The sequence below is a fragment of the Thermobia domestica genome, chromosome 11, assembly GCF_964235325.1.
Source record: "Thermobia domestica chromosome 11, izTheDome1.hap1.1, whole genome shotgun sequence".
Lineage (NCBI taxonomy): Eukaryota > Metazoa > Arthropoda > Insecta > Zygentoma > Lepismatidae > Thermobia > Thermobia domestica.
The window spans coordinates 131371414-131388904 of NC_137464.1; the positions used below are offsets into that span (position 1 = coordinate 131371414).

General features: G+C 35.1%; 1 protein-coding gene across 4 annotated transcripts in view; it reads right to left on the minus strand.

The window, feature by feature from the left end:
- Window positions 1-17491, minus strand: part of LOC145664449 (DNA topoisomerase 2-binding protein 1-A-like) — a 1008895-nt gene that overhangs the window by 688712 nt on the left and 302692 nt on the right. For all 4 annotated transcript variants that reach the window (XM_081731135.1, XM_081731136.1, XM_081731137.1 and 1 more), the window contains one exon: window positions 5247-5468. In XM_081731135.1, the coding sequence (XP_081587261.1) occupies window positions 5247-5468 (222 nt within the window). The remainder of the gene's footprint in view (window positions 1-5246; window positions 5469-17491) is intronic.

Consider the following 17491-nt stretch of genomic DNA (forward strand, 5'->3'; position numbering starts at 1 on the left):
CTTTTCCTTTGCATGGCTTCTTCGTAACATGCGTATGATCCACGTACACTCATGACCAAAATGATTGTCACATATCTATAATTATCTTCTTGTGGAAATATAATTTGATAATTATTTTGCAGGGTACTATGTGTTACTATGTGTATAATCGGGAAATGTATATTTGTGGTAAATTTCACAGGAAAATAATTATAAATACAAAAATTAGAATGAGTAAAACAAAATGTTGTTAAATGGACAAGAAAGGTTTATTTTCGTTTTATTGTTCTTATTTACTGCTCTTTTGACATGAAATTTACCATACACATATCTTTGCCGATTATACACATATTAACATTAGAAGAAATACCGGGCAAAATCGTTATCAAATTATATTCCTACAACAACATATTTATAGATATGTGACAATCATTTTGGACATGACTGTACCTACTGAAGCATTTTTGTCTATATAAATACCAAGAGGCCATTCAGTATATTGTATAGTATCATGAACAACTCGTAAACTTACCAAAGATTCTTCACGTATATTTTTCACCGGCATATCATTGTTAACTGAGAAATCCTTCACAACGGGAGTATTTCCATGGGAAAGGACAAGTAACGTTATAATTACGTCCCACAAATCAACGAATTCGCAATCATCAAGCACACCAATAAAAGACATTTAACCTATCTGTGTGTACATTAAATGATTCGAATTCCTTCTCTTTTATTGCTGAAATACATAATTTGGAAAATTGATGCTTTACTTTTTCAGCTTTGGCAGCTACAACTATATTCTTGTTATGGAGTTATTCAAGAACATTAAACATTTTCCTTTCGCTTACACTTTGGTTAGTACAAATTTTATTAAGAATAAGACATGACAGATTTCGCACTATTTTGTTTTAATGAGCATTTTTCAATATTTTTAAAAAAAATTAAAGTCAGTACACAAAATTCCCTGACATTTCCAAAATTTCCCTGGACACAAATCAATTTCCCTAACATTTCCAGGTTTTTCAGTTTTTCCAGGTCGCTGGCAAACCTGCTTTTGAAACGACTACTATACTGGATTAGTTTATAGCGGTAGAGTTCCATTTTAATTTGAAGCTGCTCTTATAAAGAACTGTACACTGGTGGTGGTTTTGTTATTAACTGGATAAGACATCTAAAGATGCCTGTCTCAATAAGCTCTATCCAAGTAACATATCCTGAAAGATGTAGGTCTGGGGCCGAATCCACTGAAATTTTGGGAAGACAGAGAGATCGTTGAATCTGAGAGATGTGTCCAGTATTCTGGTAATGTTTGCTTTTGTTTTCATGTTTCTGCCAGTCATTAATGTTGTTGGGAAATGTAATGCAAGTGCTATTTCGGAGCTGTGTTGGTTAAAAGTTTGGACCTCCTTAACCAAATTGTGTGGATACTGTTTTATGAAGTATGCATTTTAACATGTTTCTAATGTGCTTCTCCCATTTGGTAAACACTTCACATCCACCCACAATATGTACTGCATTTACGTTTTCATCTGGGGAGAGGGTAGATTTCTGACAATACACAACACACCCGAATAGTATTTCTTTTTTCCTCAATGTGTAGCGCCGTTTCGAATAACCCATACCATATTTCTTTCTCGTTGCTAAAGAATCGTAAAACTTACATCTACAAAAGTAGATCTTTTTAAAACCTTCTGAAGTTTTGTGACATAGTTGAACTATTTCTTATTATTTGTTGCACCAGTTTACAGTACTCGTTTACAACACCAGTAATTTTATTTTCAAAATTCTAAACCCTTGTATCCAATAATTTTCATCTTCGAAGTCTTTTGCTTTCAGACAGATCCGTTTGCACTGCTTATTTTACTTGTAAGACTGACCTTTGCGATCCTAGGGGTGCTAACAACATTTAATTTCATATGAGATACCTTTTCTTCCTTAGTTAGCTAGGTTATAATCATAGGTAGGTTAGGTAAGGTTTAGTGGTTAAGTATGTGTATGTCAAGTGTGCCCTTTTAATTGTGAATGTGGAGCGGGTGGTAGTGTCTTGTATAGTAATTAATGTTGTGAGGCGAAGTGAAGAATGACTACTTCTGCATAAATAACCAATAAGCTTATAATAAATGACACACAATAATTTCAATGGTAATTGCACTTGGTAAGCATAAAATAAAAATGCAAAATCAAAATGTATGTACTAATGAAAATTTAATGTATCTGTAGTGCAATGAAGCAAATTGCGTGATGAAATACTTGGAAGTAGTTAATTAACTGAAAAGGGTACAATTAATTAAATACGAAATATTTTATACATATTGAGTAACAGTTTGATGTTTAAGAGAATTCACTGTTTTTCATAAGAAATTCAATTTCATTAACATTTTGAGCATTTTAACATAGTACAGACCGGTGAATACTTATAAACTTTTTGTATGCATTGAATACCATTTACAACAGGCATACACTATTTCAACTGCAACAATGTAATTTTAATTTACAACTGATGTGATATTTATACCAAAGGTACCTCACATCCAAAGATAACATTGGCCAGCAAATCAACTTCAAATTCCTTCGAATTTTGAAGTTACTGTTGAAAATCCGAAAATCAAAAATTGTTCATATGTTGGAAACGACTTAAGTTACGAGGATGAAACAAAATTATGAATATACTTTGTTTGGTTGAAAGTATGAATATACTTTGTGTGTTCTTAGCAAAAACAAGAAACAATGTATTTCGCCCTTCAAATTTCTAGCGAAAAGCGCGTCGAAAATATTCGAATTCAAATATTTTTGCTTTATGTTTGAGTGCTCATCTATTTTCCACCATGGAAGCAGCAACAACTTGCCTATAATATACTTTGACCCGGGTTTAATACTCGCGGTGCAACTTGATATGAAATGAACCACAGAAATGGTCCTGGAACCACGTTTAAACTTGAAAGTTTAATGTTGAACGCGTATGAGTGAATGCTCGTTTAAACTTCGTTGGTGCACACGGCTATATGTGCGTTTATTACTGGAGTGATAAGACCAGCAACACACAATTTGCTTAAAACTTCTATAGGCCGAACAATCTTAGCAAAGTACGGAGCACGTGCAACGACATATGAACAACATCAAACTGTTCGATTCCTATGTGCACATTCACAATAATACGGCTTCAGACCCGAATACCCTAGTGTATTTGGAACTAAATCAATATAACACCTGTATATCTTCGTACAAATATGTTGAGATTGTACCTCGAATTTAACGGTATGGGTATTTTCTTTCAGGAAACGGGGATTGAATATGTTATGTTCATTCATCATTGCGTGAGCTAAATTGATTTTGAGTTTAACGTCCCTTTCAGCCAAGGGCACCGATCCTGGGGGGGAAGGGGGGCAAGAGGCCCAGCCCCTCCCAAAAGCCCCTATTGTCTTTATGAATATACAATATTTGGCATAATTTGAATGCAATTTGATTTAAAATCCTCATATATATATACCTTCTGTATCTGAATGGGCCCCCCAAATTTACAGAGAAATCGGCGCCCTTGCTTTCAGGATCAGTATGTCAAACGTTGACCCACTGATTAATGTGAATCCGGACCACATGGGGCCCCACCGGGAATCGAATCCGGGACTCCTACGCCACAGCCGCGTACGATAACCGCTTAGCCACGAAGGGAGCTCTCGTTTATCATTTCAGCCGAGCAAGAAACTCCCCGAGACAACTGACAGGAATATGTATAAAAAAAATATTTAAAAAAGTCTCTGTGAACTCCGAGAAATCCAGGATGTTTGCAGATGTGACTTTTGCGAAAGAGCATGTACATCTGTCCCAACCGTGCTCTTCTACTTCTATTCCTAATGTGTCCTCTGCGATGTGCTGTCATTCCATTTGTTGAACGTCCTCGTCAATGCCATCGTCAGAATTAAGACAAATACCAGAAGTATTATGTCAAAAAGAAGCTATCTGGCATAACAATTCAACTTGAGGAAGCAACTTGTTGTCCATTTGATGACATAAAAGACAATACTTGTCCAAGAATACCATGAACGACCTCAACAACCCATCGAATTTTTGTAACATACCGCGAATAGTTCTCTTCAGCCATAGTCAATTGCCTGTGCTTACCTTTCAGTGTAGGCATTAAAATTGTTCCGAAAGTCGCGACTAACACAATAAATATCACCTTGTACCATGAGAATCGCCAGTTTAGACCTTGAAACACACATTTTACTATTGCTGCGTCATCTGTGATTACAGTATAAGGCCCGTAGCATATTTACACTATAACTAATCATAGTATCAATAGTAAATGGCTTACTTTTTTTTTTTTTTTGTCCAAGGTAAAATTTTCGTTCATACTCATTATTCGACCTCTTCTTGTCGAATATACCTTCCGTCAAGGAATAGTACCGAATGGTCAACACTCGTATGAAGTTTCGTTGTCACAGTAGATATTTCAATTATGCGTGCGTGCGTATGTATGTATGTATGTATGTATGTATGTATGTATGTATGTATGTATGTATGTATGTATGTACGTGTACGTGCGTATCAAGTTGCACCGCGAGTATTGAACCCCGCGAGTATTATAGGCACGTTGTTGCTGCTTCTATGGTGGTAAATAGACGAGCACTCAAAGCAAAAATATTTGAATTCGAATATTTTCGACGCGCTTTTCGCTAGAAATTTGAAGGGCGAAATACATTGTTTCTTGTTTTCGATAAGGCCCATCAGAGAAAGTATATTCATATTTTGTTTCATCTTAGTAACTTAAATCGTTTCCTAGATATGAACAATTTTTGATTTTCGGATTTTCAACAATAACTTTGAAATTCGAAGGAATTTGAAGTTGATTTGGTGGCCAAATTATCTTTGGATATGAGGTACCTTTGGAATAAATAGCACGGCAATCCATGTAAGAGCAGTTTTCACCGCCTTATCCGGCTATATCCTTTAAGAGTCCTGAACGTAGAACAAATCCGCAGAGGCTACATACCTCACATTAGGTTTTAAATCTTAATAATAATAATAATAATAATAATAATAATAATAATAATAATAATAATAATAATAATAATAATAATAATATGACTATAATAATATAGTAATAATAGTAATAAACACAGGTTACTCGGTAAAGCGATGGCCAAAATGTCACATGTTTACATTTTTTCCTATTATACTTCAGCACTGAATCATTCAATTTGTATAAAATTATATCTCATATTGTATCATTAATCTTATTTACAGAAACATTAATTGTAACTTACCGGTGGAATCCTTCTCAGTAGGGGTAGAGGCTCTTACTTGGGCTTCAACAATATAACTGTCAGGTGCCAAAGCGTATCCCTCTTTGACGGAATCTAGAACCCAATCAGGACTCACACATGGTAATCCCCATTTCCGCGCAAATCTGAATTTATCTCCTTGTGGTTCCGAAACTACTAAAACACTAGTTCTCTCGTGTTCAAGCTGTGCAGAGTATTGTCCACCTTGAATACAAATTATTTTAAACGTATTTAGCTACAAGGAAGACGAATGCATCTCTTAATAGTAAATCTAAGACTATAAAATTAAAATGGAAAACCAATTTTTCAAGGAAAATATTCAGGCAAAAATTGAAAAGTTATTACATACAATTATTACACGTGGTTACTCTTCTGACTAACAATAGACAGTTACACAATACTTTCACATGTGGAAGTAAACAAAATAATCTTAGCTTCTAGAAAATATTTTCATAAAATACAACATGTAAGTAATTATTAGTACATTTAATATTGACAGACCTTACTATGGTCCAAACTACTTATGTCCATATTTCAGTTTCATTAAAATATAGTTCTTTAATGATCCTCGACACAAAATCATTTATTAAAGTACATTTTCGTCCGTCCAATTAGGCATGAGTAATATAAATTTTAGGAGATGAGTTGCCCCCTTGATTTCAATATAAAGAGATAAGACAACAGGAAACAAAAGTAGAACATCAATAACTACAGACACGCTTTTGTGGTAAAGAAGAATTCGTAATTTCGTTATAAAAATATGCGTAAAGCGGGATAAAATCGGTGAATAAAAATTCAAGGCAAGAATACTATTTTCCTTAGCAATTACAATTAGTTACCTTAATTTTCACTCACCAATCACCATGACATGAGCTCATGCATGACTATATTATACGATATTTGAACTTTTAAAAACTAATACTAAGCATTCTCATTGAATAAAAGTAATATTTAAAGAAAGAAAAAAAACACACAGAGAGAGAGAGAGAGAACATTAATGGAAAAAATTAACTTTAGTGTTCACAGTTTACTTACGGAAATAACAAGTAAGCATTGATTCAATGTTTTCTGGTGTTCTGCTGGAGCTCATTTTGCAACTGCGTGTAAAATTTCAAAAATTCATGGTGGTCTATTTCTTCAAATATGGGAATTTTCATCACATTGCTAGCAATTGCCAAATAATGGTAATGAATAAATCGTAAAAATGTCGAAAAATTGTCACTTTTGCGTAAATTTCGTGGAATATCGAGACTTGTTGCAAATTTCGCTAATCGACAGAATTTCGCCTTTAATCGCGAGCATTATATGACCTAACAAATAGTGAAAAATTATATTTTTTAATTTAGGTACACAACATTTTTATACAAAACTGCTGCATTTCGCGTTTTCGCGTGTCACCAAAAAATCGTGTCTCTATCAATAACCAAATGAAGTATAACATTGAGACAATTATTTCTTTAACATTTTCTTCTCATCATGTCCTAATTTCTACTAGTCAATTCTATTTACAGGAAATCTTTTAGTTCTTAAATTTACTAGTCTTAACTGTGCTCATGCTTACTTGTGCTCGGGATCACTTCATACAATCGAAATAATTCTCTCTAGTTTCAATCATTATTCTCAATAATTCTCGCACGCTTACTCAAATTAGGTCTCACTTTTCTCAATTCGGCTGGCGCTAACTGATCTCAGTCTGGTTCATTCTCATCCTGCTCGGGGTCATCTCTCAATTGGCCTCCCACTCATTCGTGGACAGGCTCATGTTTCTTCTCGAACTCGCGTTCCCTACTCTGAATTGAGACCGTGCTCACTGAAGTTCGAGCTCAATTCTTTCAATTAAACTCACGCACACAGTCTCAATATCTTCAAGATTTGTGATCGGGCTCACTTCCTTCAAATGGGCGAGTATTCATTCTTGCTCGGGTTCATTCCTCTCAATTGGCCTCAGTTGGACTAGAGATCACTTCTTTTAATTGGGCTCGTGCTCATTAATCTCAACCGGTTTCCACTCACTCGTGCTCGGGTTCACTTCTTTCAATGGTCTCGCGTTCACAAGTCTCAGTTGGGCTCACTGTTACTCGCACTCGGACCCACTTCACAGACTCACGCTCACTCGTGTTCACGCTCATTTCTTTTAATTTAGCTCAAGCTAATTAATCTCAAATAGGCTTGCGCTCAACCACGTTTGGTCTTACTCTAAACAGTCTATTCAAGACCAGAGGTCGTGCATAACTATTGAAATATTGAAATTTTATGTGGCAAGTCCCACAGTACCTTACGTGAAGTTTGTAGTGAGACAATAGTAGTACAGTTTCTCGCTGGACTACTCGTTTCCTAGTGATCGTGTGAGCAGGAAGGATGATGCAAGACCAGGAAGGTCGAAATTATCAACCGATGAAAGAAGTGTGCAACTTCGGGCAGATGCACTTGAAGATCCCCGTGTAATATGTGAGAAACTTTCTAGCATCACAGGGGTTCCATTTGCGTCAGTATACCGAATTCTGATAAGTGATTTACAGAAGAGAAATTTTCTGCCCGATGGGTTCCCTACTTATTAACTGCTGAACAGTAGCAGACACGTCTGGACAATGTAACGGTACTGAAACAAAGATTCAACGTTGAAGGTGAGGATTTTCTGCGTTGCATTGTTGTTACTGATGAAATGTGGATCAGAGACTTTGATCCGGAGTTGAAATCACAATCCAACGAGCAGAGAACTCCATCTTCTCCAAGACCAAAAAAAATCGCAGATCTCAATCAAATGTTAAGCATGTGATTATTTTTGATTATGATCACCAAGCTATTACCATAACGGACTGAGTTCCACGTGAAAGAAGTGTCACAGGAGCGTATTATTGTCAATTCTTGCTGAATCTGAGCAAAAAAATTAACAAAACCCAACTGCAGTTCCTCAGGGAGGATCCACTGATTCTCCACAACGCTCGCCTGCACATCGTTAATGCTGTGAGCAAAAAGCTTCGCGAATACGGTTGGGAAATGTTGCTTCATGCTTCCTCGCTTCCTACAGTCCGGACATAAGTCCCAAACAACGTGTGTGTGGGCGTCTGTTTCTATGTTCGGAAGAGCTTTCTGCAGTTGTTACACGAACCATTCGACAACTTCATACAGATAGCGCCCTTGATAGAATACAGAAGCTACCCGAAAGTTGGGATTTCGTCATTGCCAAGAAGGGCGATTTATATTGAAGGCTTGTAAAGAACAATGAACGTGAATTAGAAAAAGAAGTGTACATTACTTATGAAATGACCCTCGTGTACACACACACACACACCTATTATATATATATATATATACAGGGTATATCAGACCACCCGTCCCAGGCATTATAATAAGAAGAATTTTGCAACAAAAGATTGTAGTTTGACTAAATGACAAAAACAATCTAAAGGAAAACTTCGGGCAGAGTATTGGACTTCAATAGTAATAGGGCAGAGTTCGGAAATAGTTGAACACCTGTGCGATCTCTTGTTTTCTTTGTGTGGCAATGGCATTATTATTGTGAAAAGATTTCGGATAACATACTTTTCATTTCGCATATGTATGTGAGAGTCTTCGTTCCGGCGTTGTATAATATAATTTTCCCATCTCACAATTTTTACACATCCCCTCCTATATCTTTTGTAATATACAGCACTTCAAGGGTACTCATTTTATTGTAATATTCCGACAACATATGCATAGAAATGGAATATTACTTCGAAGAAGACGTGAAAATATGCACTGTACAGAATAAACGCTTTAATGTAAACGCTGGCAAAGTTTTTTGTCAGTAATATGCAACACTTCAATGTCATTTTACTTTGATATTACAACAATACATAAAAGAAACTAATATTAGTTTAAAGAAGACAAGGGGGAGGGGGGAAAGCACTGTTCAAATGAACGCGTTACCATAATTTAACATTCCTTATACTGGCATTTGTGTCATTAATTTTTATCATTATGGAATGGAATATTACTTCGAAGTAATATGTTCATGTCTTTAATTTATAAATTTTGGGGAAAAAGAAAAATAATACGTACTTTGCATACGCAACATATGCATAGAAATGGAATATTACTTCGAAGAAGACGCGAAAATATGCACTGTACAGAATAAACGCTTTAATGTAAACGCTGGCGAAGTTTTTGTCAGTAATATGCAACACTTCAATGTCATTTTACTTTGATGTTACAACAATACATAAAAAGCTGTAATTTTTAGTTTAAAGAAGATACTTATCCCAACACTATTAATGAACTGACAAATCGCAACTCTTAAAAAATGTAATAAATTTAGAAAATATGAGCCATAGCAACAATTGCAAAGTGCCTAGTTGGAATCTCAAAACATGCGTTAAAAATGAGGATTGTTGCCAATTTGAAAGATCGAATAATGGACGTTTGGTGCACATTAGAAGCAGTCCTAACTTCATACTGGATAACTATAGAACAGAAATAGGCATACCATTGGCTTTTGGGGAAAATTTACTATTAAAATGAGGTGTCACATGCTATGGTTTTCATTTTTCAAACTTCACTTTAATTCAAAATGGCGGATTTCAAGTTGGCTGTCGTCAAGGATACCCTTACCCTATCACTTCCCTCTAGGCATAATATGTATTACCGAACTTTTTATCCACTTATTATCGTTAATACGCGGGTTAGAAGCGGAGGTAAGGGACTCAAACACGTAGTACATATAAACAATTAATATGCCTGTAACTTTCCCCAAATGGGCGTATTTTAAAACTAACTTCATTGGTTTCCTGATTAAATTCTAGAACGAAATTATGTATCATATTACCCTATTCCCAATTTAAGAAACTTGACCTGAATTCAAAATGGCGGATTTCAAGATGGCTGCCGTAAAGATCATACCTACCATACGACTTCCCTTTAGGCCTTATATGTATCTACACGGTTGTTCTTTCATCAACACCCTGTTTACAAAGGGTAGTAAGGGATTTCTGCAGTAATCTCTAATAACCACATCACAACTCTTAAAAATTATAGAAAAATACAAAACATGAACCATGGCAAAAATTTTCTGTCATCACAAATAATACATACACGTCCTCTATCAGAAAAAAAATGAAATCGGAGCGGACAATTGGGTGATGTCCCTTGTTAGTTAGTTTTTTTTTTTTTCGAAATTTTTTATGTCACAAACTGAACACATTTTGTTTGTTTGTTTAAAAAACCCACCAAATTTGCATCATTTTTAAGCATCAAATGTAATTCAGAGCTAGAGTACTAGCATGACGTGCTACTTAGTTTTTAAATCAAATCAAGCAGCAAATTTTATTTTTCAACGCTCTGTTCAATTTTGATAATACATTTTTTAAACTTGTTTTACCCATTAAGCAAACGGTCCCAGAGTTGATTCTCGGTCGAAAAGACATAAGTGTATTTTCAGGGCAACCAATCTCAGTGAAGATTTATACCAAGCAAATGCCGGGACGGTATCTAACGTTAAGAGCTCCCAAACAGTTTATTTTCTTTATTCCCCCTTTATTTACTCCTTTCCCCTTCCTCAGATAGTCTGCACGCCAAAACACATCTTAAGTGAGGAATATAATACTCAATAAAATTTTAAAAATCTTATAAAAGAAGAAATCCTAGTGAGAGTGATTTACGCTTATTCCAAATTCCTCAAACTAGAAACTTGAATTTTCAAAGTGGATAGGACTTTCGACGAAAGGAATTTTTTTCGAAATTCAACAGGGAAGTAGTAAAAATTACTATAGTACAGTGCCTATCTCCGAATCTCTGAACGGTAAAGACATCCCGTTTAAAATAATCAGACACGTGTTTCAGTGTTTTTTAGTGTTTCTCTTAGAAGGGGGAAAAAAGATGAAAAACAGTCGGCTGCAATTGTTAAAAGAAGATGACAGTATCTCAAAATCATTCACGCTGGAGACTTGCTAGGGATGTGAATCAATATATATTCCTCATTCAAAACAATGGACATGTCTCACGGTGTTTCTGAAAATTCCATGGAACTGTTTGCGAAAATTCTGCTTTTAACGAGAAAAGGGGACAATTTCTATTTTTTTAATATATAAAAAATAGTTGAATTTTTAAACACAACTAGCGCTTGAGATTTATATATATGAGAGAGAGAGAGAGTTTGTATCAAAAGTCCGGGAACACTTTAAAAAAATTTTTGTAGCCAAACTAGTAGCTTTGTAAACTAACGAAGTAAATAATTTGAAACATGTAAGTTGTAATTTTTTTTTCATTGCAAGTGTAACGTGTAGCTCCATGTATCGCCACTAGGTGGTACCAAAAACTAGATGGTGCTTTCTGGAGGTGAGGAGGCTTTCTGCGTCCTACAATTTGACAAAACAAAGAGTGAAACAGATGTCCAACGAAAATTTAGGTTGAAGTACGGTAAAGCAGCACCAACAAGAAAGGCAATCTACAATTGGAATGAGAAGTTCGTTGAAACAGGGTGTCTGTGTGCCAAGAAGAGAAGTGGTAGGCCAAGTGTGAGTGCAAATGACGTTGAACGAGTGAGAGAAATTTTCACAAGGGGCCCGAGAAAATCGTTACGCAGTGTTTCACTTGAGTTGCAAATGTCAACAACGTCTGTGTGGCGTGTTTCGCGTAAAAAATTAAACATCAAACCATACAGACTACAGTTAGTGCTAAAGTTATATCCAAAAGACAAAGAGGAGCGATTCCAGTTTTGTTGTGCGCTGCATGACAAAGAGGATGCTTTTGTGAATACAATCATTTTTTAAGACGAGGCAACATTTCATACAAGTGGAAAAGTGAACAGGCACAATTGTAGAATTTGGGGAACACAAAACCATTATGCAATTTTGGAATACGAGCGAGGTTCTCTAAAGGTAAATGTTTTCTGTGCCATGTCCCACAAGAAACTGTATGGGCCTTTCTTCTTTGAAGAACAAACTATTAATGGAGAGTCCTTTCTTCACATGTTGCAGGACTGGTTATTGCCATTGTTGCAAACTGAATCAGAGAACTTTGTCCTTCAGTTGGATGGTGCACCCTTCCCCCCTCCCCTCCATTTTCACCGTGATGTTAGGTCATATCTGAACTCAGAGCTACCAAATCGTTGGATTGGTCGTGGTGGATCAAAAGACCAATGTGTGTTCAAATGGCCTCCTAGGTCTCCAGATATCACCCCTTGCGATTTCTTTTTGTGGGGGTACGTGAAAAACCTTGTATACGTCCCTCCTTTGACAGGTGACGTTAGGGAATTGAAAAGGGAAATTGAGCAAGCAACAGCAACAGTCTCGGAAGACATGTTGGGTTGTGTGTGGCAAGAGTTGGATTATCGCGTAGACATTTGTAGGGTCACACGTGGTTCCCACATAGAGTGTCTGTGAAGTAAGCATTGTTCAAAAAAAACTTTACAGTTTACCCTTTACAATTATGCAATTCGTTACTTTCCAATGTTGCTAGTCTGCCTACAATAAAATATTAAAAGTGTTCTCGGACTTTTGAAACACGCTATACATATGTGTGTAGTGAAATGAAATGATATATATATATATATATATCATTTCACTAAGATTGAAATATGTATAGTAAGAAGAAAGTGTTTAATTTTTTCGTAAGAATAATACCATAAACGTATTCTTACCGTGAAAAAAAAAATGTATGAAAGGGTAAAATATGAAGTGCGAGACCGTAAGCCGAATAAATATTGGATCTGAGGCAAGCTCCTGAGCTAACCGAAAATTACCTAATAATTCTTCGTGAAGTTAAACAAAATCCCCATGCGAGAAAACAATTGTCTTCGTTAATTAATAAATTACATTACAAATGCATTGTAATCATGATAGATATACTACTTGCAACAACAATTTACGTTTAAAAAATTCTTTCATATGTTCAGTAAACAATAATTCTTAAGGTTAACGGAGAACACACACAGATACAAGTTAAATATATATAAACGATGCTTTTAAACGAACCTAACAAATACTTCAAGCAACTTTCAAAAACCTGATACCTAGTTTTACACGGACTTCACATTACTGATTACTAGACTTCGGATCGATATGCACTAAAAAACGGCAAAATATGCATGCAAATATGCGCTAAAAATCACGAAAATATGCACTGAAAATATGCAAATATGCACAAAAAATTGTAAATATGCATCAATCGAAAGGTAAAGTTAAATGAAGAATTTTTAGAGAAAAATGTATTTTACTTGAACTACATATATTTAGTGTATAACTATGATGCATTCATGCTACAATGCACAACTACAGTATGTAGTTTTCGGTGTTTTCTGGCAATAACCTGCATTTATTAATCAAAACATTACTGACATTGAAAATGTTCCTTCCGTGTCACAGTCGTTAAGGGACAGTATTTCAAAGAAGCAATGTTACTTGCCGATAGATCTTAAAATTCGTGCATCGTTATTCCCAGGAACACTTTATTTACATTAGACAAGAATTTTATGCCAGGATTTTTCGCGCGCTTTTCGAATAAATGCTTGTCCGATTGGTCTTGGTGGCGTCTGTTTCGTTATTAAATCAAACAGCTTAAATCCACTGCAAGATCCTAATCATCGCTCTTCTAATCTCGTTATGATCTTTGAAATTGAACTGAAATGAATATTGATAAACGCAAGGTCACTTTTAATGTTTTCAACTCCGCAAGCGTCCAAGGCTTCTTAAATAAATTTGGTTTCTTTGGATTTGCACAGCTCACAGTCAGTATGTGAAATCAAAATATGCATCTACTTATATTACCTATATATATATATATTTACGAATAAAAGAAGAATGTGCTAAGTATCTGTCAATAAATAATAAATATACTCAGAGAAGTAAATAAACATATCTGGCATAAGCATATAGTAAAACCTGCCTAACGAAATTGAACAGGACTCGCAAAAATTTCCGTTAAATGTACTAAATTTAACGAAGATAGATCTTTGAAAAAAAGGAAATAATGTACATACATATAATGGGCATAGTAAGATAAAATAAAATGTTGTACATAGGCCTATTGTATTCAGTTACAGCATTTATTTATGCTACGAATCAATACACATAAAACTTACAGAGAAAAAAAAAAAAAGCTTACATACGGTTTTAAAGGCCAAGACAAAAAGTGGTTGCTATACTCTTTATAGCGCTCCTCCCTCTACTTTTGGCTCCCTTTTGATCTATGGTGTATATTATGCTCCTTGTTCCATATCTCTAGACCAGCTAGAGAACGAATTCTTCGTATTTGGAAATTACTATGTAAATTACACTTCGTTCAAAAAGTCGTACGGTATCTAGGGTGTTATATGGCGGTGGACTAAAGGTTAAATATGTAGGGTAACAAGTAAACAAAGACCTTTACAGACAACGTAGTTCATGTACCTAACCTCTCACAGAATGCCTAAATTCTTTCTAAACGCTGCATTCCGGAACTTGAAATTTTCCGTTAAAGAGTATATTTTAACATTTGTTGTTCGCAACACAGGTTTCGCCTAACCAAGAGAATTTAACATTTTTCTTAACCTTTAAATTTATGAGACAGTGAAATATTTCCGTTTAAAATAAATTTCTGTTTAATAAAGGGCCTGGTTGAAGGCATTTTCTGCTGTATTAAAAGCCTGTATTCAAAAACCTTATGTTCTTCTTTAAAAGAAAATAAATCACTTGAAATTACTTTTTGTCCAATTATGTGTAAATCTTAGAATATTTTCTTCTAGCGTAACATTGTCCGTTTAAAACAGTAAGAATTTACAATGTATAATATTGATACTTCAAATGGAATAAAGTGATTTGAGCGAGATATGGAGCATGAATGGGAAGAAGGTAAAGTTATCGAAAACATAACAGAAGACTTAGTACGAAAGTGACCGAGGTGCGTATCAAAGCAACACAAGCTTATATTTAAATACTTTCATAAACTCCTTAAAGGAACACTTGGGAACTTATCTCCTGATCTCAGAAAGTAACTGCTGTTACAAAGTTTTAGAATTTATAAAGCAAATATTTTAATTAATTTAGAGCTCATTTTCAAAAAGGTTGTTCATTTCTTCCCGAAATTCATTCTTCAACGGTTTCTTTGGAATGAACTCTGTCGAGTATGCAAGAAGAACAAAAAGGTCACCAATATCTGGGTTGTTTCCCAATTAGACTTGAAACTGCTATGAAAATATAAGAATGTCAAAAAATTGAGCTCTGCTGAAGATTGAGCTTTTGCTGTCGAACAAAATAGAAATGTCCTCTTCTGAAAACAAGCTTACTTACTTTGAAAATATTACTTGTTTAGCATATACTTTGCAAAAAATATTTTCTTCTTGAATTGTTAATGTCTCTCAACTTCAATCCATTGTTTCAGAAGATAACTTCTAGATTTTTCGGGCCCGTTTAGTTGTAGTGCGACATCTTTGGCCAAGTTTTATCCATTTTTGTCCACCCAAGAGGAAATTTTGTACCATTCAAATTAACAAAATAGGGTCATTCCAAAATTTGGTCACTTCGATCACCTGTAGTTCGACATCTTAAAATTCGAATATTAACTAGCTCAGAATTTCGTCCAATTCTTGTCCAGTTTTCTCTAAATAAGAAACACTTTTATGCCATTCAAATAAACGACGGAGGGCCATTTCAAAATTTGGCCACATCCATCACCTGTAGCGTAACATCTTTAAATTCGAATTTTAACAAGCTTAAAATCTTGTTCAATTTTTGTGCATTCATGTACCACCAACAAAATATTTTGTATCATTAAAATAAACAAAGAAGGGTCATTTCAAAAATCGGCCACTTCGATTACCTGTAGTGCGACATCTTCAAATTCAAATTTTAATTAGTTAAGAATTTTGTAAAATTTCCGTACATGTTTGTACCATCAAAAAATTTGTACCATTAAAATTAACAAAGGGGAGTCATTTCAAAATTTTTGCCACTTCGATCACCAATAGTGTGATATCCTTAAATTCGAATTCTAATTAGCTTAGAATTTTCCCTATTCTTTGTAGACTTTGTATCACCAAGATAGTTGAAATTCGATTTTGAAAATGTCTCACTACAGGTGATCCAAGTGGCCAAATTCTGTACCATTGAAATAAATCAATAACCGTCCTGGTTTATTTCAATAGTACAAAATTTATTTTTGGTGGTACAAAAATGTTCAAAAATTCGACACAATTCTGAGCTAATTAAATTTTGAATTTGTAGATGTCGCACTATAGGTGATCGAAGTGGCCGAAAGTTTGAAATGACCCTCTCTCGTTTATTTGAATGGTACAAATGTTTTTCTAGGGTGGACAAAAATGAACAAAAAATTGGACAAGATTCTGAGCTAGTTAAAATTCAAGTTTGAAAATGTCACACTACAGATGATCGATGTGGACAAATTTTGAAATGGCTCTCCCTTGTGTATTTAAATGGTACAAATTTCTTTATTGGGTGGACAAAAATGGGCAAAATTCTGAGGTAGTTGAAATTTTGAAATGCCCTTCCCTCGTTTGTTTGAATGGTGCAAATTTTTTCTTGGGTGGACAAAAATTGACAAAAATTGGACAAAATTCTGAGTAAGTTAAAATTCGAGTTTGAAGATGTCGCACTACAAGTGATCGAAATGGCCCTCTTTTGTTAGTTTGAATGGTACAAAAAGTTTTCTTGAGAAAGAAATGGGCAAAAATTGAACAAAATTCTGAGCTAGTTCAAATTCAAATTTGAAGATGTCGCACTGCAACTAAATGAACCCAAATTTTTCTTTTGATATTCTTATACTGTCACAGTATTACACAACCAGCGAACGAGTGCGGGCGGCCGGTTTTGGAACTAAAATGCAAGCAGCAGTGTTTCTAACCGGACTACTTGTAATCAATCTATCACAGTTCTTTCTGTCTTGTTCGTAATAAACCACTTCACCCATATGCTCAAGTCAGGGGCGGAGCGATCGGGGTCTTGAGTAAGAAAATTCTTTTGCATTGACATCATATTCGGATGTACTTCAAAAATTAGGTGAGAGAAAGAACTGATAATCTTTCACCGCCACCCTCCTAATCGTCTCCCCGGAAATATCTTTTTTTAAAAATTACTAAACCATGCTAAATAATGACAGAGATTAGACAAAGTTCTTAATCAGGGGTGGACCGAGGACCCCTGAGGAGACGGTTAGAAGTGTTGCATTGACGGCGGAGGGGGAGCGATTAAAATGGGGTGCCTGATAATTGAAGGTTCCTTATAACTCTAATAAAATTCAGACAAAATCTCTGAATT